This window comes from Bison bison, unplaced genomic scaffold (assembly GCF_000754665.1).
Source record: "Bison bison bison isolate TAMUID 2011002044 unplaced genomic scaffold, Bison_UMD1.0 scf7180017851016, whole genome shotgun sequence".
In the NCBI taxonomy this organism is placed as follows: Eukaryota; Metazoa; Chordata; class Mammalia; order Artiodactyla; family Bovidae; genus Bison; species Bison bison.
The window spans coordinates 807606-833449 of record NW_011481589.1 but is presented as its reverse complement, the minus strand read 5'-3'; the positions used below and the strand labels follow the sequence as shown (position 1 = coordinate 833449).

At 34.6% G+C, this 25844-nt stretch overlaps 1 protein-coding gene across 2 annotated transcripts in view; it reads left to right on the top strand.

The window, feature by feature from the left end:
* The window catches only part of NRD1 (nardilysin (N-arginine dibasic convertase)), a 103788-nt gene that overhangs the window by 42918 nt on the left and 35026 nt on the right, over positions 1 to 25844 (top strand). For both annotated transcript variants that reach the window (XM_010849746.1, XM_010849752.1), the window contains 10 exons: positions 4637 to 4710; positions 10035 to 10130; positions 11042 to 11164; positions 13713 to 13770; positions 15678 to 15751; positions 17140 to 17209; positions 18743 to 18820; positions 20114 to 20234; positions 20316 to 20374; positions 20880 to 20934. In XM_010849746.1, the coding sequence (XP_010848048.1) occupies positions 4637 to 4710; positions 10035 to 10130; positions 11042 to 11164; positions 13713 to 13770; positions 15678 to 15751; positions 17140 to 17209; positions 18743 to 18820; positions 20114 to 20234; positions 20316 to 20374; positions 20880 to 20934 (808 nt within the window). The remainder of the gene's footprint in view (positions 1 to 4636; positions 4711 to 10034; positions 10131 to 11041; positions 11165 to 13712; positions 13771 to 15677; positions 15752 to 17139; positions 17210 to 18742; positions 18821 to 20113; positions 20235 to 20315; positions 20375 to 20879; positions 20935 to 25844) is intronic.

The following is a 25844-nucleotide window of genomic DNA, read 5'->3' as shown; positions in this document are numbered from 1 at the left end:
CCAGGCTTCAGCAATATGTGAACTGTGAACTTCCTGATGTTCAAGCTGGTTTTAGAAAAGGCAGAAGAACCAGAGATCAAATTGCCAACATCTGCTGGATCATGGAAAAAGCAAGAGAGTTCGAGAAAAACATCTATTTCTGCTTTATTGACTATGCCAAAGCCTTTGACTGTGTGGATCACAATAAACTGTGGAAAATTCTGAAAGAGATGGGAATACCAGACCACCTGACTTGCCTCTTGAGAAATCTGTATGCAGGTCAGGAAGCATCAGTTAGAACTGGACATGGAACAACAGACTGGTTCCAAATAGGAAAAGGAGTATGTCAAGGCTGTATATTGTCACCCTGCTTATTTAACTTCTATGCAGAATACATCATGAGAAATGCTGGACTGGAAGAAACACAAGCTGGAATCAAGATTGCTGGGAGAAATCTCAATAACCTCAGATATGCAGATGACACCACCCTTATGGCAGAAAGTGAAGAGGAACTCAAAAGCCTCTTGATGAAAGTGAAAGTGGAGAGTGAAAAAGTTGGCTTCAAGCTCAACATTTAGAAAATGAAGATCATGGCATCCGGTCCCATCACTTCATGGGAAATAGATGGGGAAACAGTGGAAAGTTCAGACTTTATTTTTCTGGGCTCCAGAATCACTGCAGATGGTGACTGCAGCCATGAAATTAGAAGACGCTTACTCCTTGGAAGGAAAGTTATGACCAACCTAGATAGCATATTGAGAAGCAGAGACATTACTTTTCCAACAAAGGTCCATCTAGTCAAGGCTATGGTTTTTCCTGTGGTCATGTATGGATACGAGAGTTGGACTGTGAAGAAAGCCGAGTGCTGAAGAATTGATGCTTTTGAACTGTGCTGTTGGAGAAGACTCTTGAGAGTCCCTTGGACTGCAAGGAGATCCAACCAGTCCATTCTGAAGGAGATCAGCCCTGGGATCTCTTTGGAAGGAATGATGCTAAAGCTGAAATTCCAGTACTTTGGTCATCTCATGCGAAGAGTTGACTCATTGGCAGAGTCTGATGCTGGGAGGGATTGGGGGCAAGAGGAGAAGGGTACGACAGAGGATGAGATGGCTGGATGGCATCACTGACTTGATGGACGTGAGTCTGAGTGAACTCCAGGAGTTGGTGATGGACAGGGAGGCCTGGCGTGCTGCAATTCATGGGGTCACAAAGAGTCGCACACGACCGAGCTACTGAACTGAACTGAACTGAAAAGGGAACTTCTTCAACGTCATAAAGAGTAACTTTGAATAACCCACAACTAACATCTTTTTTAATGGTGGAAGATTGAAAACATTTTCCCAAATATGAAGATCAAGACATCAGCTCTGTCCATCTCTATTTGACATTGTAGTGGAGGTTTTAGCTAGAACAATTAGACATAAAAAAGAAGGCATGCAGATTGGGAAAATAGTAAAACTACCTTAGATGGCATCATTTTATATGAATGATTCATATCATGTGATTATGATATCACAACCATCATCTTAGAAGATTTACTTAGTCTTAAATAGACAATCTAACTAAGATTTATAAAGAAATACAGAGAGCTAAGTATAGCCAGGATACTTTCGAATTGGAAAAATAACAAGGTCGTAGAACTTGACCTACTAGATATCAAGATTTGTTTTGCTAGGCAAAGAGACGGTGAAACAGAATGTTTCTTGGAATGGAAATAGACCAACACATATGTGGACACTTGATTTTTGATAGGAACATTATGAAGCGGTGGTCAAGGGCTTTAAAAAGATACCAAGACAGTATAATGGCAAAAACAAAAAACAAAAACAACAAAAAAAAAAATATCTCACAACGTACACAAAAAAATCAATTTATGTGGATTATAGAACAAAAAGTGAAAAGTGCCATTAAAAGTTTTATGGAAAAGTGGGACTTTAACCTTAGATAAGGGTTATCAAGATGGAAAAACAAAAAGGAGAGATGATAGTTCATTCGGTTCATATAAAGGTAACATAAAGAGAGTGGAAAAAGCAAGTATAAAGTGGAAGAATATATTTGTAACACATGTAACTAACAAAGGACTTATATTTAGAATAACTACCATTGAGTTTTAATTATTAGATTACCTCTGTTTACATATGATTATATATGCTATTACATATTATATAAGTGAAGTGAAGTTGCTCAGTTGTGTCCGACTCTTTGTGACCGCATGAACTGCAGCCTACCAGGATCCTCCATCCATGGGATTTTCCAGGCAAGAGTAGTGGAGTGGGTAGCCATTTCCTTCTCCAGGGGATCTTCCTGACCCAGGAATCGAACCCAGGTCTCCTGCATTGTAGGCAGACGTTTTACTGTCTGAGCCACAATGGATAATAAAATATATATATACTCTTAGAATCAATAAGAAAAGTACAACCCAATAGAAAAAGCCCTTAAACAGGCATATTATAAAATAAGAAATTAAAATTATTACTAAAAATATAAGATGTTCTATCAGGAAAATGTAAATTCAAATCATTATGAAATTTAAGTATCCTTCTAAAAGTTACAGAAAATTTTAACGTCTGACAGTACCAAGTGAGGGTGAGGTTGTAGAGGATTGGAGGAATGCTCTGATGCAAGAGTAAACTGGCACAATCACTTTTGGAAAGGTTTGGTATTGACCTGGTGATGTAGAACGTATGATGCATATGCTATTACCTAGGAGTTCTTTCTTAGTTAGATATTTAGACAAACTTGTGCACATGTGCTATGGTACATATTTATAAGAATGTTTCTGATAGCATTGTTTGTAATGGTTCACATCCGGAACCAGCACAAATGTCCATCAGCCGTAGAATGGATGAGTAAATTCATACAGTGAAATATTCTACTGCAGTGAAAATAAATCAGCCACAGTCACGTGTAACATCGTGAATGACCATTAAAAGTGTTGAGTTAAATAAATCATGTAAAGGGTATATAAACTATATATCCATTTATATGAAGTTCAAAAATTAAACTTTATTGTCTAGAACATGCATTCTTGGCAGGGTTCATATTGTTTCTTTTGGTAGCAGAAATTGGTTCTTGGAGGTAAAAAAATGTTTGATATTATAATGGTTTGTGGCCGTCCAAAGCTTAACCCTACCTGGAAAATCTTCACTTAGTATTAATTTCTTTCTGAATTTTCTCAAGTATCACATGAGCACCATTTACACTGACACTGAGTTCATGGAAGAGATGCAGAATGTATGCAAGGTCTGGGCTACAAAATTGTGGTGATAGATGATTGGAGGACTTTCAAATGATTGTTTAATCTTGAAATCATCACTAGAGGTAGTCTGCATGTGTCAGTTGGTTGTCATTAGCTGCCTTGTGGATGTTTATGTTTGACCCTCTCCTTTTGTGTGTGACTTTGATTTTTAGAATTAAATATAATATTCTGTTTTATTACTTAATTCAATAAAAATTATTTAGCTCATCATTGTAACAAGTACTGAAAAGAAAAAAATGTCAGTAATATTTTAATGAGTACTGCTACTGCTGCTATTGCTGCTGCTGCTGCTAAGTCGCTTCAGTCGCATATGACTCTGTGTGACCCATAGACGGCAGCCCACCAGGCTCCCCTAGCCCTGGGATTTTCCAGGCAAGAACACTGGAGTGGGTAGCCATTTCCTTCTCCAATGCATGAAAGTGAAAAGTGAAAGTGAAGTAGCTCAGTCGTGTCCGACTCTTAGTGACCTCATGGACTGCAGCCTACCAGGCCTCTCCGTCCATGGGATTTTCCAGGCAAGAGTACTAGAGTGGGGTGCCATTGCCTTCTCCCTTAATGAGTACTAGTAGCTAGTTAAGTTAAAAGTTTCTTCTCAGAGCAAGCAGAAGTTCAAAGTTTATTAAATATTGTAGGAAATTAATTTTTTTAACATCTTGCTGGAAAAATAAATAGTAATTTTTTAAAAACTTGATTGTATTGCTGTTATTATTTAAATGGATATTTTGCATATGTAATTTGATGTACCACAACCTACATAAGAAATATGTTAAAGTTTACAAATATAGTTATACAATTAAGTGAAATACGAATAACCTTTAATATTTTAACTTAAAAAGTTAAAAAAGAGGAGTCCTCAGATACTTTTTACTTATGAAATCAGGTACACATACAGTATGTAAACAGGCTTTATATGTGTGCAGAAATTTCATAGGGTAGTGATTGGAATAAGATTTCTGAAAAGGCTCCTTAGGGTTGATAACGGGAAAAAAAAAAATCAAGAAACACCAGTCTAGAAATACATGTATATGTGTTAAAACTACCAAGAAAAGCAGAGAAGTGATTACTGTAACATTTATGTAACTTCTGAGATGGGTGCTGGGTGCTTCTAGAGTTTTGACAGTGTTCTATTTCTTGAACTGAGTAGTTGCCACTTCGGCATTTGCCTTATAGTCCGTATGCTCATGTTTTATGTTTTTTTCTGTAATGGGTATTATATTTCATAATAGAGAAAAAGTGGTTTGTAGACTTCAAAATCTAGAAATGCTGTAAATTGTTTAGGTTTTATACGCACGATAATGAATTAAATCTCCAACTTAGTAAAGTTTCTTACTTTAAAAAAATAGACGTTGACTAGTGAAAAGCTTTTACCAGACAGGTTTTTTTTTTTTTTGTCTTAAGATGGGCCCAGTTTTTCATCCATCCACTAATGATCAGAGATGCAATTGACCGAGAAGTTGAAGCTGTTGATAGTGGTAAGTGCTTTATGTCTTACTGCTTATTCCTTCATTGATCTAGTTATTTAGCACATTTATCATCCTTTATCACTCTTTATGTCATAAAGGGCTAAATTAAAATAGAAATGTCATGTTTATTACTGAAGCCATTAAATGTCTATTCAGTATAGATTTGAAATAAATCAAAGGAGTGTGGATTTTTGATCTTTCAGCCTTTGCTTTTTTTGAGGGTTTAACCACAGTGACTGACCTCTTAACCATAATTCTTAATTCTTAAGACTAATACTGGGTATTCAAACTTTAGAAGTTCACATACTCTTTTTGCATGAAGAAATATTTCCTCTGAGGCTTTACTTTATGCACCATCCGGATATTAAAATAGCTTATTTTTTGTTACTTCTGTGTGTCAGTAACTTCTGTTACTTTGTGGGTTTAGCTTCTGTAGTTCTGAAAATAATTTTGATATGTTTATAGATGAAGAAACTAAACTCCTGAGCAGGATACCTTTTAATTTTACTTTTTGATGGTCTTTCTTATCTTTGTGTTTTAAAGATTGAAGACCATAAGGAAAACTGTGTGTCTGTATAGGGTGAGGATTCATTAGAGAACCGTGCTACAGATATCCCTCAGTTACAGGGTATCAATAAATAATATCACTGCAGATTAACCCTTCTTCCTTATTTTAGCATTAGAAACATGTAATAGTACACTGGAGGGGACTTCCAGTTCATATAGGTTAGGCTTGGCTTGCATCACTGAAGAGGCCAGGTCTTTGTAGTAGTTCTTCCTTTTGTAACATTTTCCCTTTGGTTTGATTGTGTATCTATTTCTGATAAACATTTACTGCCTTCAAGCGGAGAAGGCAATGGCACCCCACTCCAGTACTCTTGCCTGGAAAATCCCATGGATGGAGGAGCCTGGTAGGCTGCAGTCCATGGGGTCGCTAAGAGTCGGACACGACTGAGTGACTTCACTTTCACGTTTCACTTTCATGCATTGGAGAAGGACATGGCAACCCACTCCAGTGTCCTTACCTGGAGAATCTCAGGGATGGAGGAGCCTGGTGGGCTGCCGTCTATGGGGTCGCACAGAGTCGGACGCGACTGAAGCAATTTGGCAGCAGCAGCAGGAGCCTTCACTAGGCAAAATAAACTGCAGATGACTGGAAAGAACTATTTGTTTTCAAGCCAGCAAACTGTGTTTTACTTATAGAAATGTCACTAATTGTGGCCCTCAATTTATTAGTAGAAGAGGGTAGAATGGAGTTAGATTCCTCCTAGTTCTAATCGCTTCTTATAATCAAAGATTTATTTTCTTCATTTTTGTTATTTACTTACCCACAACTTTTTTCATAGGCCCAGATAACTTTGTTGAATGTATGAAAACTAAAATAAATAAGGAAAACTATAAAAGCTTTCCCTGCTTTTGGGAACCTAGGAACTATATTCTTTGTCTTTAATTATTTCAAGTGTGTTTTTATTTGTATAGTTTCAAGAGTGGGTTGAAATTGCCATTTAAAACGTTAAAAGGACCCTGATGGTCCAATGATAGGACTCAGAAATTGTACTGCCAGAGCCCGGGCTCAATCTTTGGTTGGCAGACTAAGTTTGCTAGCTGTGTGGTAAGGCCCCCCCAAAAAAGATTAAACATCTGATTTAATTTTATAAGTTTAATTCAGAATATATTATATTTTGAATATGTGTTATATGATATGTACTCACACACTCATAATAATTAGTTTTGGTTTAAAATGAACTTAGGCTAAAGGCTCTGTTTTTTTTGTTTCCGATGATAGGAGACCTAGGTTTCAATTTGTAATCTGATACAAATAGCTAGGTATATATCATTAGTTATTTAACCTTCTAAGTATAAAGGATTTACTTGAGATTAGAGAGATGAAAGGAGCCTCCCCAGTGGCTCAGCGATAAAGAGCCCACCTGCAGTGCAAGAGATGCAGGTTCGATCCATGGGTTGGCATGATCCCTTGGAGGAGCGCATGGCAAGCCACTCCAGTATTTTTGCCTGGAGAATCCCATGGACAGAGAAGCCTGGCGGGCTGTGGTCCATGAGGTCATAGAGAGTCGGACACAACTGAAGTGACTGAGCATGCCTTGTATGCAAGGAGATGGGAGAGGTCTTAAATTTTGGTGTAACAAACTAGTATTCATTAAGTAGTTGTTTTTTAGCATATTGTTTATGATATATTATTCTCTTATTTGTATTTATAATACATCAGAAAATTTAAGATGAGCTTAAGTTTAGGTTCTATGAACGTTGAACATACGAGCATTTGGGGACTCAGTATTTACACATTGGTAGATACTGATATTTATTATGAACACAGCATAAATTTATCTTGGCTAAAGCCACAAAACATTTATAATTGAATAGTGTCACATGTTAACACATATCATATGCAGGCCATTAAGAGTTAACAGCTCTAGGCCAGGTCTAAGTCAGTATTGTAGTCACACATCTTAGCCTTTCTTTTTCCAGAATCAGTATCTACAAATAATGAGGTCTATTAAGCACTTTTGAAAGCTTCACAATTGAATGTTATTTTCTTTTATTCAGATGTAATAATCTTTATTTATCATTCTCACCTCATTTGCATGTTTTTAGTTGCCTGCATGCTTTAATAACCCATGCAGTGTGAGAGGAGTTGAAATTCAACTGTCATGGTAGATTCATCTTTTCATTTTCCTTTTCCTTCTCCTCCTGCTTATGGAAGAGATTCTTTGCTAGGTTTTAAATTTATCACTTGTTGTACCTTCATTACCATGCAGTCTGTTTTTGGTCTGATCTTTCAATGGAGTGGTTATACACATAAATTTATAAGAATTTGTTTGCACAATGCAGATAGGTCTGTTCAGTGTTTTATAATTTTCTTGAATACATTTAATCACAGAAGCTACAAATGTACACAGGATAGATCTTAAAATCAGATTGACTTATTGCTAAAATAAGATTGTAGAGAAAATATTATTCTTAATGATTAGCTCTTTAACAATTATTCATACTCTACATAATCATGTGTAATTGCCTACATATTGTACCTTAGTAATTGTGATTGGGGATATGACCAAAACTTTTTTTAATATAATCAAGTAGTTGAGTGTGTTCTTTAAGTGTTCAGTATTTATACTCTATTTTTATCAGTTGTAGGGGAATTCTAAATTACTTTTTGTAGATATGTTTATATGTCTACTCTGTTATGGTTTCCTGTTGCTGCTGTAACAAATTACCAGAAAGCTTAAAATAACAGATTTATTTTCTTAAACTTTTGAAGGTCAGAAATCTAAAATATTTCCTCAGGACTGCATTTCTGTTGGCGGCCCCCAGGGAGAATCTGTTTCCTTTTCTACCTTCTAGATACCACCTACTTTCCTAGACTGTGGCTCCTTTCATTATCTTAAGAGCCATTGGTGTGGAATCTCCTTTGCTATCTGACCCTGCTTTTGTCTTAACATCTTCTGACCTTGATCCTCTTACCTCTCTCTTTTAAGGACCCTCTGATTACATTGGGACCACCCAGATAATCTAGTAGAGTCTCCGCTTCGCAAGATCATTAATTTAATCACAGTGCAAAGTTCCTTTTACCATATAAGGTAACACATTCACAGGTTTTGGAGATTAAGATATGGCCATCTTTGGGGGCCATTGTTCAGTCTTTCACACTTAATAATGGAATTGTTTCTTCTGTGTTATAGCCACCATATCTTCATGTTTTTACAGAGATTTTAAAAATTTGCTCTGTTGAAGCTATGTATATATACTTTTTACTATGTATGCTTTCTAGATATGGAAATTGTATTTTTTTTTTTACTGTCTCACCTTTGATTTAGACTTCATGACGTAACTGAAATATGTTATTTCATATATGTTTCTACTACTTTCCATCTCTTCCGTCACCACTTTGGTTTCTGCTCTCTTTCCAAGTATAACAGTGATGGCTCCTCATCAGTTTTCCTGTCTCTACTTTTACAACCAGAATGAACTTACTGAAGTCTAGATCTATGATAATAATAATGTTACTCTCCTTATTAAACATTGGTAATGTCTTACCATTATTCCTATAAGTAATAATAGCTAATATTTATTGAGCTTATTATGATTATTTACCTCCATTATCCTTACTTAACATGCAGTGAAACTGAGGCTTAGAAGGGCTCTTTCAAAAATTGTTTCTTCCTTATCTCTTCAGCCTGATATCTTGACTCTGCTTTGATTCTGAACTTTCTACCTCCAGCAACTAATTTAGTAGTACCTGGTGCATAGTAGATGTTCAGTGTAGGAATGTATCTTATTTAATTCTTATTTTAAAAAATCCTATGAGCTTGATACTAGTAACTCCATACTCTAGACGAAAAATAGAATCTAGGAAGTTAGATAACTTCCTCAATGTTATGCAGCTTAGTAATTGCAGAACTTGGATTCTAGCCAAGATATTTCTGGCTTCAAAGTGATTGTTTTTAACCATTAGTACTTTATTACCTACATAGTTGGCTTTGGAAGAAATTTAAATAATACATATGGCAAAGTTCTCAGATAATAAGGAATTTGATTTAACATTTTATTAGCACCTTCATTAATAAAATCTTAGACATAGCATCTGTTGACTGAATAAAAATGCACAGCCTAAAAGTTGAGAGTTATGTTTTACTTGACGGGTTCTCTGAGGACTTCAAGCCTGGGACACAGCATCTCAGATAATGCTGAGAAAACTGTTCCAAAGTGGCAAGGAGGATCAGGGAGCCAGGATATACAGGAGTTTTTTGCAACAGGAGACCAGGTAGTTGGAACATCAAAAGATTACTGTTAATAAAAGAAAATGAGATATCTCAAGGTAAGGAATTTAGTGCTTTTCTATGTATGGGAAGATGCAAGAGTCTGGACTCACTGAAATCATTCCTTTGATAGCATCTCAGCTATCTGGGGCCAGTATCCTGTGTTTTCTCATGCTGAGTTGCCTTAGGGCACACTGTCCCTGCGGCTGTAATGTGATGGCTTGATGTCTATAACATCCTTTGTTTACTGATTGGCAGGCAATATTTTGGTTCTCATATTCTAGACTTGAAACTTTCAGGTCATTAACTACCTGTTTCATTTGAAAATAAAGGAAAATCTCTAGAAAAGTGAATTGACTACCCAAAATTACAGAATATATTAAGTCATAGAACTTGTCCTAGATCATTGAATTTCCCACTTCAGTCTTACTATACATGATTCATAAAATTAATTTTTATTACTTCCTTACTTTCAGTTGTTTAGCCTGAATTTCCAGATAGTAAATCAAGATATTGAATTTCATTTTATTAAAAATATTTCTTTAAAATTGACAGAATATCAGCTTGCAAGACCCTCTGATGCAAACAGAAAGGAAATGTTGTTTGGAAGCCTTGCTAGACCTGGACATCCTATGGGAAAATTTTTTTGGGGTAAGAGACTAAATATTTCATCGTGTTTCATATTTTCTAGTAAAGAAAGATTGAGAGCATGAAGGGTTTATAAAGAATGGAAAGGTAAGGTAGTTAGGTACTTTTTACATTTTGGGGTAGGTAGGTAGGTAGCTTTTCAAATAGAAAGCAGTTAAGTATGCCTATGTTTTAGTTCCCTAATGTTGGATATATGAGGAATAGCACCTACTATTTAGAAAATGTTTTTTGAGTACCAGATGTTCTACTACCACAGTGTGAATTTATAAAAGTGTGTTATAAAATATGTGCTCTACCCCAACCTGAATTTGCCTTTATCAACAGAGATTGAGTGGTGATTTCTCTAGTAGTTTTTGAGCTGTGACCTAATTTTGTTTAATTGGTACACTGTTTAAATGGTGTCTGTTTTTCATAATGGCTGTTTCTTAGTGTTAGAATTCAGTTATTATAGCCTTATATTAATCCGCTTGACTACAGAGTAGAATCTGGAATGAGTTGGCCTAATGGCATTTAGACCAATCATTCAAAGGATGATTTGCTTGTTTGCTTGTTTGTACAGTTGTATACTGTATATGGCATCCTGGCTGTATGTGGTTTATATTTAAGAATTATGCAGAATATTACTAAAATAATTCATAGATAAAACCTAATAGACTAATTATTAAGAAAGGAAGAGTAAGGCAAATACTGTTGTTGAGGTATTGCTAACTAGAGATTAATTCCTTAAGTGTTAAAATATACCTTGAAATTGTTTCTTGTAAATTTTTGTCTTATTTTTATAAACTGTTTCAGTATTTTGAGTCACCTGGGTTATTTCCTTAGTTGTATATAGTAGCAGAGGATGCACTGTCAGTGTAGAGACTTTTAATACCGTAAACTTAGTCATATCTATAATCTTTTTCATTTTTTTATAGGAAATGCTGAAACTCTCAAACATGAGCCCAAAAGAAATAATACTGATACACATGCTAGATTGAGAGAATTCTGGCTGCGTTATTATTCTGCTCATTACATGACTTTAGTGGTTCAATCCAAAGGTAATATTGTCTACTGTGGCCCTTAGAATTACTTGAAAGTAGTGCTTTTTTAGGATTTGTCTGTCATATCAGTGTTACTGTGCACTGTTAACTTACTTTAGTGGTTGATCCTAATATGAACTAAAGGAAATCAGAATTTGAAGAGGCAAAGCTCAGGGACACACAAGATCATCTGATTCTCAGGCAAATGTTTTTCTCTTATAGACATAAGTCTTATCTCTTGGCTAGTGTTAGTGTATTAATGTACCAGTAGATTGTGAATTGGTCTTTTGAGCAACATTTGGCTGCTGCCTTTATCATCTCTGCTTTTGCATTTAATTTGTGTTAATCATAAACTCTTAGAGGGCACAGATCAGATCAGATCGGTCGCTCAGTCGTGTCTGACTCTTTGCAACCCCATGAATCGCAGCACGCCAGGCCTCCCTGTCCATCACCAGCTCCCGGAGTTCACTCAGACTCACGTCCATCGAGTCAGTGATGCCATCCAGCCATCTCATCCTCTGTCGTCCCCTTCTCCTCTTGCCCCCAGTCCCTCCCAGCATCAGTCTTTTCCAATGAGTCAGCTCTTCGCATGAGGTGGCCAAAGTACTGGAGTTTCAGCTTTAGCATCATTCCTTCCAAAGAGATCCCAGGGCTGATCTCCTTCAGAATGGACTGGTTGGATCTCCTTGCAGTCCAAGGGACTCTCAAGAGTCTTCTCCAACACCACAGTTCAAAAGCATCAATTCTTCGGCGCTCAGCCTTCTTCACAGTCCAATTCTCACATCCATACATGACCACAGGAAAAACCATAAGCCTTGACTAGATGAACCTTTGTTGGCAAAGTAATGTCTCTGCTTTTGAATATGCTATCTAGGTTGGTCATAACTTTGCTTCCAAGGAGTAAGCATCTTTTAATTTCATGGCTGCAATCACCATCTGCAGTGATTTTGGAGCCCAGAAAAGTAAAGTCTGACACTGTTTCCACTGTTTCCCCATCTATTTCCACAGTGTTTGTCTTTTCATTATTACATAGGGTCCAATAAAATGGCATGATTAATTGAAGCCTATCATGGTGATGCTAGCAGAAGTATCTTAAATGTAAAAATATTGGTCAGTACCTCTACACTTTTCCTTCTTTTATCTTTAGTGAAGATAATGTTGTATCAACTTTTCTCATTAAAGAAATCATAGTATCTTTCTTTTGTTTTCTTTATATTTTATTCTCCTTAGGTTACTTTTCCAAGGCAGTCATTTGCTGAACTATACATTTTGATATACCTCATATTTGTATATTTGATACACATTTGATATACCTCAGTTTGTATATTTCTTTTTGAAAAACAAATTTTCTCACCCTAATGTAATTCTCCATTGTATAAAATTTTGCTCTCTCATTGTCAAAATTAAGATCAGAGATGACTTGGCACTTAATTATAAAACATTTTTATATTTAGAATCAAAATTAGTGCACTAAAGTTGACATGAACATAAGGTATGGCATTTAGACTGCAAATGTGCATCTCCATTCCTTTTACAACATTTATTAAAATAGGCAATTCTATATTTAGTATGTAATGTTAATTTGCAATTTAAAACTAATTTTTGTTTCCAAATCTTTCATGAACATGCATTTTTTTTCAACTGGGTATTGATTCTTTTGCATTCTTTTCTTCAGTGATAGCAAATATATTAATGCTTCTTGCAAATTTCTAAAATAAGTCCCACATATTCGATAAGAGAACTTTGTCCAATCTAGAGTCAGTTTGGAGTGTCAGCATTTATTGTATCATTTACAAGTTAAATATCAATATAAATAGTATGGAGTAAATTCAGAACTTGATTACTGATTTGCATCTTATTTTGTATATCCTGGGGCATCACTTTTTGAGTTAGTGAAACTCATGTGTCTGTTGAAACTAACAAGTAATATCCAGTGATGGTGATGGTAACAAATCACTGGGATAAGACTAAAAGATTTCCTTTTTCATTTAGAACTCCTGTTTTACTAGAAATTTCAAAAGAATTTCTTATGAAATATAAGAAAAAGAATCGAGAGAAGATAGAAATCATATCAACCTAAGAAGACCTCAGCAAGTGTATATTGATGTAAAACAAATGGAATATAATAGTACTGATGAGCTGCTGAGAACGGTCAGTGTAGTGTAGGTTAGTTAAGAGAAATCGTAAGTTTTGGAATGGTGATTGATGTATTCTCATCTCTTGGTCCTAGCAAGGTTAGTTAAAAGAAACTGTAAGTTTTGGAATGGTGATTGATGTATTCTCATTTCTTGCCTAGCAAAACCTTTTTTTCTACTTGTGTGCTTTCTCTAAATTCACTAGGAAGAAAGAATAAAGGAATCTCAACAAAATTAAATTATATGTATCTCAAGATTTTCTTAAATAGTTATTTTTCATGTTAGTGATTACTGGTTAAGGAGTGGCAAGTGATGCCCAAATTAAAGTATTCCTTTGTTTTATAGCTAAAGATTATGAGAAATCTATTTGCATTTCTGCTTTTAATAACAACATTGCCTTTCTCTGTCTCCTTCCTGCCTTCTCCACAAAGAAACTCTGGATACTTTGGAAAAGTGGGTGACTGAAATCTTCTCTCAGATACCAAACAAGTAAGACATTTATTTTCATAAATCATACACCTATGGAGTTAAGGAGGCCGTTTTTTGCTTTTGGTTTATTTTTTAAATGGGTAATTAAATTAAGACTTAAAGTAGTTTAGATAACACAGCAAGATAACACAGGCTTTGAGAGGGAAAACTGACTTGAATACCCAAGTTTCCATAGTTTCTGTAGTTTAAAATTCCAAGCTTGTAAACTTATAGTAAGCAGTAACTCTGAAGAATTTATGCCTCATTTTGTGTTTCTTCAGAGCTTTTCTGTTACTGTGTCCAGTGCTTGAAACTGTATTATTGCATTGACAGGTAGAATATACATATACTTAGATGTATCCCTTGCCTCAGAACAAATTATGTTCTGAAGGTTTGTTTTTTAAGTCAGTGGTTTGGAACTTGGAATGCTTTTCCCTCACAAAAGAATAATCTTGTAGATGATAATTGACTTTACATATTACCTGAAAAGCCTGTTGCATATATTCAAATCAAATTGCCTTTTATTAGAAATTGGATATAGAGTTCCAGCTCAGAAAGCTACTATTTTTTGGTCCACTTCAAATTCATAAAAATAATACACATATTTAAAAGATACTTTATTGTTATGTTTTTTGTTACAGAGAATACAAAAAATTTAATTCTTAAGCAAATAAGTTTCTCTTCTCACTCTTAGCAGTTTGCATTTTAGTAAACTAAATGAAATCAGATTGTTTTTTTTCTTGTATCAGGTGAGTAAGCTAGACTTTTTCCAGTTCTTCATTCCAAGACAATTTGTTTTAAATTTATGAAAGAGAAATTAGTTTTAAAAATGTTAGAATAATTTGTAATAACAACTGATTGGTTATTATTATCTTGCTTAATGTAAATTTCCATTGATACTAACAAGGAAAGATAATGAAAGCCATGCCAATGTTATGGGGTTGTTTTGTTTGTTTTGATAAGAAATGAATATTAGCTTCTTAAGTGTCAAGTGACAGATTGAAATGTGTTTCACTGTGAAACTCTACTAATAAAATCATAAGTATATTGAACAGAGGGGCTTCCCTGGTGGCTCAGGTGGTAAAGAATCTGCTTGCAATGCGCAAGACCTGGGTTCGATCCCTGGGGTGGGAAGACCCCTGGAGGAGGGCATGGCCTCCCACTCCAGTATTCTTGCCTGGAGAATCCCCATGGACAGAGGAGCCTGGTGGGCTACTGTCCATGAGGTCACAAAGAGTCAGATAAGAGTGAGCAACTAAGCACAGCACATATAGAATAGAAGGAGTCACTAGGTCTTGTTGGTCAATCCCTGATAAGAATTTTAAATTTAAAAAATCTTTTAAATATTATTCATTAAGAACTTTGTTTCCTTAATTAGACAGGTTAAAAAGTCTTCTGGGTAATTAATACTGATTTCATATTGACCGTGTTTAGGAGAAATATTAGTTAACAGTATATTCAACTGTGTGCAAAGCCTTTAGAAGGAAGAATCCAAGTTTTTTAAATACCACAGTGCTTATTAATACCATACTTTATTCCTAAGAATCACTCAATGTGTATTTGTTGTATCAAAAAATATCTCTAGTATAAATTTTTTCTCTGAAATGGCTTTCTATTAAGACGAGAACTAAAGTTGAATGGGACTGATAGAGACAGTATATATTGGGAAGGGAGGTCCCTTCAATTCATTGTTTTCTGTCTCTCGTGAGTTTTAAAAGTATTTGAGTTATTGGGGCTGAAGTTAAGAATAGTTTGTGTAGTTCAGGATTTTGTGGCTTTCTTGCCATCTATTCGCTTATGCCTAGGATGATTCTCAACCAGGGGCGCATAGAATAGATTATAAATACCTATCAGTTTAGGTATCCCTAAAGATACTGCTTATAAAGGCTTTTGCCAATTAAATTTTAATGTATTTGTTTTATTTTCAGTGGGTTACCCAAACCAAACTTTGGCCATTTAACGGATCCATTTGACACACCAGCATTTAACAAACTTTATAGAGGTTCGTGAACCAAAGGTTTAAAACTATTTGAAATAACTTTAGCACATTCTCTAAAACTTAATCGGGGCTGCCAATTTTCTTTGAAAATGAGAATACAACAGAAAGTACAGCTAGATTGGAAAGGAAGTAGACAGACAATAGAAATCCAACTAGTGACAGATAGCAGTCCACTAACTAGTAGCAGATTCATGGGTCTGGTACCTTGATGCTGCTTGACTGTTTCGTGCTTTCTTCCTATTTTTCTCTCATTTCCTTTTGTTCTTGGTGTTTTTTTTTTTTTTTTCTTTCCTATTTTGTTTTATCTATATTCTGCTCTTTTTTGCCTTTTAAAGACAAAAATAGAGGATGGGAAAACACTTTGGAAATAACTTCCATTTATCTTCACTATAAAACTAATTTTTATTAAATGAGACAAATTTAGTGTTTAAAAAAAAATGGGTGAGGGGAGTCACCTGTAAATCTTACCATCCAGAGAAGTGGTTTTGGCAAATTTTCTTTTGAGTCTGTATGTATATTTTTATAACATAGTTGAGATTATAAAGTATATGCACTTCTGTCTCTTGCTTTTTTCATTTAATATTATGTTTGTAATAACCGCCCAATGAGCCATTACCTGGTTATGCTATAGTTTACTTAACAATTTGCCTATACTAAATATTGCAAAAGCATTCCTAATTCACCATTTCTCTTTCTTTACTTTTTTTATCATGGCAAATATTTTTGTTTCTCCTAATTGGCTAATTATTCCCTTCTCCTTCTCCTTCACCCCAGTTGCCAGTCTCTTTCCTCTTTGTTTCCTCTGACCAGTGACTTTTGTCACACTGTTTATGCTGCTGCCTCCATTCTAACTAAGCTGACTCTTCCCAGAAACAACTTATTTTTGGTTGTATTTTTTTCTGACTGTAGATTTTCTCTCCAAAGAATTGTAGAATAGTAGCACTGGGAAGAATCTTAGAGTTACTTTAATTTACCCCAACTCATCATGCCATAACCGATTCAGAAAGAGTTAAATGCAGTTTATTTTCTCCAAGTCCTGTAAACTCACATAGCAAGATAGTAGTAGGGCTAGATTTCAGCCATGGGTCTCCTTATTCCTAGTCATGTACCTGTTCTTGCAAAAAGGGATCCACCCTTAGGGGTGTTCATATTTTCATAGTTCTTTTATCCATGCCTTCTCTATCTGTGAAACCGAATTAAAAAGAAATTTCAAAATTGCACTATTCAAAGTGGAAAATTGGCAACTTGAAATAATAATTACATTGTGTTTAACTTTCCCCTGCTTATTAGAGGATGAAATATATACAATTTATTAAAAATTTCATGTAACAGTATATATAAGTTGTGGAGAAACACTTATGTCTGCTCTTCTGAAAAATATTTTTGTTCAGTTGTTCCAATTAGAAAAATCCATGCTCTGACCATCACATGGGCACTTCCCCCTCAACAGCAGCATTACAGGTAAGAGTTCAAAGGCAAATTTACTCCATTAGATACTGACTGAGAATCATATTTTAAAAGCATACTGAGTGGTTTAAATTTGGGCACTCCAGATTTATAAACGCAGCTACGATGATAAACTGGGACACCACTACTTGAGGATTTTTGCCTTTGGTATATGTTTTAATATCTTCCTGGATATAAAAGCTAGAGTTTTCTTAGGATTAGTTGCTTTTCCTGAGTGTTTGAAATTAAGTATCTCAGTGTGAATGCTAACTTTTGTAATAATTTCTTTAGTACTTTGAGTATAAATACATATTAGCTTATGATTTATTTGTTAGTGGTGATCATTTAGTTTGATCTTGTGAAAAGTAAAATGAAGTCATTTTGAGCCTGGCATACAACTACAGCATAAATCTCAAGAACTTACTTGAGTTGGGAATGAGTTAGGTCAGATTTTTGGAAGTTAGGAAAACATTTCAGTTTATTCTTGTAATTATCTTACAGGAGCCATAGACTTGAGCTAAGAAGTTCTTTAAAGGTTAGGATCATTAAGTGGGTACAAAGGCTTCTCTCATTAGAAATAAATGCTAATGAACTGATAAAAAGTTAACTTAAGTTTCTGAAACTATTACCAACAAAACAAACCCAAGAAGACACACAAGCAGAAGGAAAGAAAAGTAATGTGTATTGCTTAAGCTCAGTTCAGTAAAAAATGCTTTTAACAATCTAGTTCCTTGAAGTTAACAAACAAGATCAGTATGCCTCCATTCAGAAAGTAGAGAACATGTATATTGTCCATTTGTTTTTTTTTTAGTGTAGGGATAATATAGGCAGTAGTAATATTCATTGATTGTGTGTTAGAGTATCCCAAAAATGTTAAAATGGTCATATGCATATTTAAAAGTTTATTCCATTTGTTTTAAATTTTGATTAGAAAAATAGTATGCTTACATAATATTAAGGACAAAGAATATTAAATAAAAAGTAAAACTCTGCATCTCCTTTGTCCTCACAAGTATGCCTAACATTAAAATAATAAATATAAAACATATCTTTTTATGGAAATGGAATTATACTATATATACCATTCTTCCTCTTTTTTGCATTTTCTTATTCTGTTTTCTTAATTAGCAAAGCCTTGTTCATCCTCTGCCTGGTTACTAAAGTAATTCATTGTAGAAATCTTGAGAACCACAAAAAAGTAGAAAAAAGTCATCCATGATTCTGTTTTCCAAAGACTGTACCATTTCTGTATGTTTTGATCCAGTTGCTTTAATGGACTGTGTATTTGTTTTAACCTAATGTTTATTCCAGATATATGAACTTCCAGTAAATTAGCTTTTGTGGGGAACAGTTTATTTTTATAAAGAAGCAAGTGTTTTTGTCTTGCTGCTATCAAATTAATTATAATTTCATATTAATGGAATTTATGTGAAAATAAGTTTATAACCACATTCTCAAATATCAGTCTCAGAAGATTTTCTAAAGTAAAATTAAGGTATTTATACCTTAATATTTTAAAATTTCTGATCTTAACTTTTTTTTTTTAAGGGTGAAACCGCTTCATTATATCTCTTGGCTGGTTGGACATGAAGGCAAAGGCAGCATTCTTTCTTACCTTAGAAAAAAGCAAGTATTTAATAAATATTTTCAGTGTAGCAATCTCTGAAAAATAAAAGACAACAGTTTTATAGAACCATGAGTCCTGAATTACATAAAAGGTTAGCTCTAATCAAGAATTTGTATTTGAACAATAATAAAGTCAATTTTAAATGCTGTGGATCTCCAGCCTTTCTCACTCCAGAAGGTGGACTTTAATGAAAACTTCATTGGGTGGATAAATTATAGAAATATGTGGGACTGTGAACAGCCGTGTGTTTTAGAAAATAGCCAGAATGTCTCCTAAAGCATTTAAGCACATGTTTAAGTTGCCTAGTCAAATAATAGAAATATAACTTTAGAATCAGGACCAAAACACATTAAAGTAATTCCTTGCTTGACTTTTCCATACACTATTCAAGAATGGAAGGTGGATTTAAAGAAATTTAAAGACTTTAAAACATTGATGTGTACTAAATTATTTAAAGAAAGCTGAGGGGTCAGGGTTACTAGAAAAAGTGAATGAAATTAAATATATTCTTTATATAATGTTATATGATTTTAGATTTATATAACCTTTTAATCTTGCTGTACTTTATTAGGATTTCAAATTTTTCATTCTGCCTTCCTCTTTTCTTATTTTAGACTTTCAGGATTATTCTAGTTAGAAAAAATACAGTCTTACTGATTCTTTCCTACATAACCTGTGCAGTCAGGTTAGCTGATGGTCTCAAAGAGCTTACTTAACATTCTAAGTAGGGATGTATCTGAAGTGTTGTTTAAGGCTTCTTCTGGGAGATCATTCAAAATGAGATGTGAGAAATGCCTCCTAGGGGAATTCCCTGGTGGTCCAGTGGTTAGGACCCCATGCTTTAACTGCCAAGGGCCCTGATTCAGTCCCTGGTTGGGGAACCAAGATCCTGCAAGCTGAGCAGTATGGCCAAAAGAGAGAGAGAGAGAGAGAAATGCTTTCCAGAAAACATGCTTCTAATATTTTGTGCTGCTCTCTTCAACAAAAAATTATTGCAGCTTCATGAAACTGTTAATGTTTTACTATGTTGTAATATTAGGGTTTCCATTGAAGGAGTAAATACAGCTATTATTTCCTTCTGGTCATTTCTGTATGCACTACAATTCCTTGGGAAGCTTTGTACTTTGTAAAAAAATTGTACTTTTAAACTTACTGTTGGAAAGTACTTACTGCTTCAAAGTCTGGGCTTCCCAAATTTTACATAGGAAGCCTACCTATTTTGTTAATTTGAAGCATTTGTGGACTGTCAATCCCAAGATACTGATTGGAATAATTTTTTCTCCTGACTGTAGGTGCTGGGCTCTTGCACTCTTTGGTGGAAATGGTGAGACAGGATTCGAGCAAAATTCTACTTACTCAGTGTTCAGCATTTCTATTACATTGACTGATGAGGGTTATGAACATTTCTATGAGGTAAATACTTAAAATGGAGGGGTTTTTAAGTTATATAGATATCACTTTATGCAACAGTATAATTAGATGCTTTGTTTTTAGGTTGCTCATACTGTCTTCCAGTATTTAAAAATGCTGCAAAAGCTTGGCCCAGAGAAAAGGTAATATTTATATACATATACTTATTAGAATTAGGCCAGGGGTCAATCCTAGTATGTTTTAGCCTTCAGGCTGCCAATAGACATGGATTAGGCCTACCTTGATGGTGTTCCAGGCATTTCTTGCTTAAACTCCACTTACTAGGGACTCCCCTGGTGGCTCAGATGGCAAAAAATCTGCCTGCAGTGCAGGAGACCCAGGTTCCATCCCAGGTCAGGAAGATCCCCTGGAGAAGGGAATCGGAGCCTACTCCTGTATTCTTGCCTAGAGAACCCTATGGACAGAGGAGCCAGGTAGCCTACAGTCCATGGGGTCGCAAAGAGTCAGACACGACTGAGTGACTAATACTTTTTACTTTTAAGTTTCTGTTACTGGTTCCATACCCTTATTATTCTACATGTGAATGTATGTTAAATATACAGGTTATGTGGGCATTCTGTTTATTTTTAGATGATTCTAATGAGAAGTTTAAATATGTCTTCTAATTATAATTTTGTTCTTTCACAGAATTTTTGAAGAGATTCAGAAAATTGAAGATAATGAATTTCATTACCAAGAACAGGTACTAGAAGTCAAATTCTTTTTAAATATTGTCTGTGACCAAGTTGAAACTGATGTGGACATTGTTCCTCTTTTTGGAAGTGTCCCTGGAGTTTTAATTCTGCCACTCTGTCATGTGAGTCTCAAGATGGCCTTGAGGCTATCTGAAAATTAACTCTTGTGTTTTTGAGCATTTATATTGAGTAACGGAGAGACAATTAGGCAGATTGACACAGGTCATTTGTTGTGTGGCAGTCGTTCATTTGTGTAGTCATTTCATCTGTGGATCTTTTTGATCCCTTTGATAAACATTCATGGAGAGCTTATATTTTGGGAATTCAAATATTGTGAATATATTTTACAGGGTAATGTGAAGTGATTACTATTTGTAGTGTTAGAAATAGTGTGTTTTGTGCTTTCAGGGTAAGGAAAGCATTTGTCTTGATTGGAATAGGACAAGGAAGGCTTTATGGGTATAATAAATTTGAACTGAATTCAGTATTAAAAATTAGTTAAGGTTTAGACACATTCTAAGTATTAGGAAGCACATAAGTAAGGAACTCTGGGGTACTGTGAAAAAGGAAATGGTCTTTTCATGTCTATAGCATAGGGTATATGAAAGGATGAAAGGTAATAAGTTTAAAGCAGGGTTTTTAAAAAACCCATTTTGTATCTTGGATCCCTTTGGAATCTCTTTAATCCTTTGGACCCCTCCTCAGAACATTCTCTTATCTCTTCATTTTTTTAAACTCTCAGAAATATCTCCCAAGTAGTACAATGATCACTGGTATATCCCTCATCCTAGGTTTACTGGTTCTTAATATGTTGCCATATTTTCTTTCTCTTTTCTCTCTCATGCCTCTTATTTATGTGTATGTGTATGTATTTTTGGGAGGTTTCATAATTACAGACATCATGATACCTCTTACCATGAATCTGCTACTTAAAAACATATTCTTATATAACCTCACTAAAATTGTGATGCTCAGAAAATTTAACATTGAAACAATACTGTTAAATATTATACAGACCATAGAATTTAAGTATAGTTGTTCTGTATTATTATATGGTAGTTTCAGATGTGCAGCAAAGTGATTCAGTGATATATGTGTATCTGTATATTGTATATATCAGATTATTTTCCATTGTAGATTATAAAATATTGAATATAGTTCATTGTGCTATACAGTAAGTCCTTGCTGCTTATCTCTTTTATATATAGTAATTTGTATCTGTATCTATACTCCTAATTTATCCCACCCCCCAACCCCGCCCATCTCTTTTGCCTTTGGTAACTATAAGTTTGTTTTCTATGTTTTCGAGTCTGTTTTTGTTTTGTATGTAGATTCACTTGTGTTTAGATTGCACATATAAATGATATACAATATTTGTTCTTCTGTATCTGACTTACTTCACTTAGTATGATACCTTTAGGTCAATCCACAGTGTTGTAGATGGCAGTATTTCATTCTTTTTAATGGCTGTGATATTCCAGTATATGTGTGTGTGTATCACATCTTAAACCAGTCATCTGTTAATGGGCACTTGGGTTGTTTCTGTCTTGGCTATTATAAATGATGTTACTATGAACATTGGGGTGCATTCATCTTTTAAATTGGGGTATTCATCTTTTCCAGATAAATGGCTCAGGAGAGGGATTGCTGGATTATGTGGTAGCTCAATTTTTAGGTTTTAAAGGAACCTCCATCAGTTTCTATAATGGTTGCACCTCTTTACATTCCCAGCAGTAGGGTAGGAGGGTTCCTTTTTATAGAATACTGTTTTTAAATGCATAAGATAAAATGCAGTAGGTTGCAAAGGAATATGGAAATAAAGTACTCAAAATAGTAAGAATTAGTAATATGGGTCTCTATTGATATATTATTAAATAACAAGATCTAATGGCAGATCTAATAATTATTACAACTTTAAGTAGCAGTGAGTGTGCAATTTTGAACTGTATTGTGATTTCTATCGATTGTAGTCCTAGAAGCTGATAATATTACTATGATTTTTTGCCTATATACTCATAAATGAGTAAAAATGCTAAGTTATAGTTTAATGAAAATACGTAATTTCTTCCCAGTCAACTTCATGCTTCCCACTCTCCCTGATTTTGTCCACTGATATCTTGTGGAAGGTATCTGTGGACCCTTGATTAAGAGCCCTAATTTAGAACCAGTTCATAGAACATCTTGAAATCTGCCTTTTTGGATCATCATTGGAAACAATTCCCTGTGTATCTACTACAAGTCAAAAAGACTTAAGTACATGAGGACAAGGTTGTAAAAGCTATAAGCTTCCAGTTGTTGTTGATTCCTCTGCAGTCTGCTCTATATGATTGAAGTCATTTAAAATAGAAATCTTATTCTATGAAAACAGAGAGCTGTTGTGATTTGTATTGGCCATTTGATGGTCCTCTAGACAATCTCTGTATAGATTGATACGCCTATAACCCACAGGTCCTTCTATCAACCTTAGCAGTTGATGGAAAAAAACCTGATTTTTTTTTGGTGTTCTTGTCAGCTGTTGTGGCAGCATGTGGGCTAGAACTGTGTTAGGGAAAGAGTGGGAGTAAGAATTGTGGGCCTGCCATAAGTAATACCCTTATTTCTTTTTTAGGTATTGGATTTTTAGCATTAGTTGAGTAACATTTTCTTTCTGCTGCTCTAGTTCCTTCTTAGCAAGACATTTCAAGATACCTTTTCTGTAGCTCCCATTTTGTAGCTCATTTTTTTTACCTTTAGTGCAGTGCTACTGAATGCTTGTCTTAATTTTAAAACATGAATCCAAAAGATTTTAGATCAAACCCTAATCAGAACAAAGAACAAATGTGAATGGTTCATATCTCTGAACTGCTAAATTTTAACTCAAGTAGCTCAGCTTATTTCAGCTTTTATATATTTCTGTGTTACTAACAAAGTTAACCTATCTTCTCTTCAGACATTTTTCTTGTTTTCACCAGTAAAGACAAATAGAAATGCTCTTTCAGACTGTTTAAACCAGTCTTTTATAACTGAGGAATTTAAAAATAATTTTTATTTCACATGGGAACTTGGACTCACGGTATATAAATATATATAATGTGTAATACAGTTAGGAGTGTAAAATGGTGCAGTAGCTTTAGAAAACAATGACCTTAAAAAGTTTTGCATAGAGATACCTTACAAGCCAGCAGTTACTGGCTTACAGGTATATACCCAAGAGAATTGAAAATGTATGTCCACATAAATACATGTACACTTATGTTCACAGCAGCATTATTGATTATAACCAAATTGTAGAAACCAAATGTCCTTCACTGAATGAATGGCTAAACAAAATGTAGAATTTTCATACTGTGGAACATTATTCAGCATAAAAAGGAATTAAGTACTAATTCATTCTACAACATGCATGAACTTTGAAAACATTATGCTAGGTGAAGGAAGCCAGACACCACAGGTCACGTGTTATATGATTCACTTCATATGAAATAACCAGAAAAGGTAAATTGTAGAGCCAGAATACAGACTGATGGTTTTCAGTACCTAGGGGTTATGAGTAACTGGGAGCAACTGCTTAGTGGATATGGAAGTTTCTGTTTGGACTGATGAGAATATTCTGAATCTAGAACTATCAACAGATATAAATGATGATTATACAACTTTATGAATATACCAAAACCCACTGAGTTATATACTTTATTTTTAGTTGTATACCTTAAAAGTAAATTTTATGGTTTGTGAATTTTATCTTAAAAAAAAATAAAGGATAGCATTCAAGTGTTTTCTTCTAGTACTTTCTGCACTGCCTTGGCACTAAAGATCTACTTTTAACCAGGGTCCTGTTTTTGCATAGGAAATATTTGAGTCACTCAATTTAGTAATATTCTGATTGTTAACTTATAAAGTTAACTTATAAATAAGTGGCTGGTGAAAATAACTGGTTAAAAAATTCAGAACACAGTGGAGGGAATCATTTTATTTCTTTTTCTTCTCTGATTGCTATAGCTAAGACTTCCAAGACTATGTTTAATAATGGTGATGAAAATGGATACCCTTGTCTTGTTCCTAATCTTAGGGGGAATGCTTTCAGTTTTTCACCATTGAGAATAATGTTTGCTGTAAGGCTTATCACATATGGCCATTACTTTGTTGAGGTAGGTTCCTTCTATGCCCATTTTTAGAAGAGTTTTAATCATAAATGGGTGCTGAATTTTGTCAAAGGCTTTTTCTGCATCTGTTGAGATTATCATATGGTTTTTATCTTTTGATTTGTTAATATGGTGTATCATGATTGATTTGCATATATTGAAGAATCCTTGCATCCCTGGAATAAACCCAGCTTGATCATGGTGTATGATCTTTTTGATGTGTTGCTGAATCTTATTTGCTAAAATTTTGTTGAGAATTTTTACATCTATGTTCATCAGTGATATTGGCCTGTAGTTTTCTCTTTTTGTGTTGTCTTTGTCTGGTTTTGGTATCCTTGATGGTGGCTTCGTAGAATGAGTTGGAAGTGTTCCTTCCTCTCCAATTTTTTGAAAGAGTTTTATTTATTTATTTATTTATTTTTCTTTTTTTTTTTTTTAATTTTATTTTATTTTTAAACTTTACAATATTGTATTGGTTTTGCCAAATATCGAAATGAATCCACCACAGGTATACATGTGTTCCCCATCCTGAACCCTCCTCCCTCCTCCCTCCCCATACCATCCCTCTGGGTCGTCCCAGTGCACCAGCCCCAAGCATCCAGTATCGTGCATCGAACCTAGACTGGTGACTCGTTTCATACATGATAGTATACATGTTTCAATGCCATTCTCCCAAATCTTCCCACCCTCTCCCTCTCCCACAGAGTCCATAAGACTGTTCTATACATCAGTGTCTCTTTTGCTGTCTCGTATACAGGGTTATTGTTACCATCTTTCTAAATTCCATATATATGTGT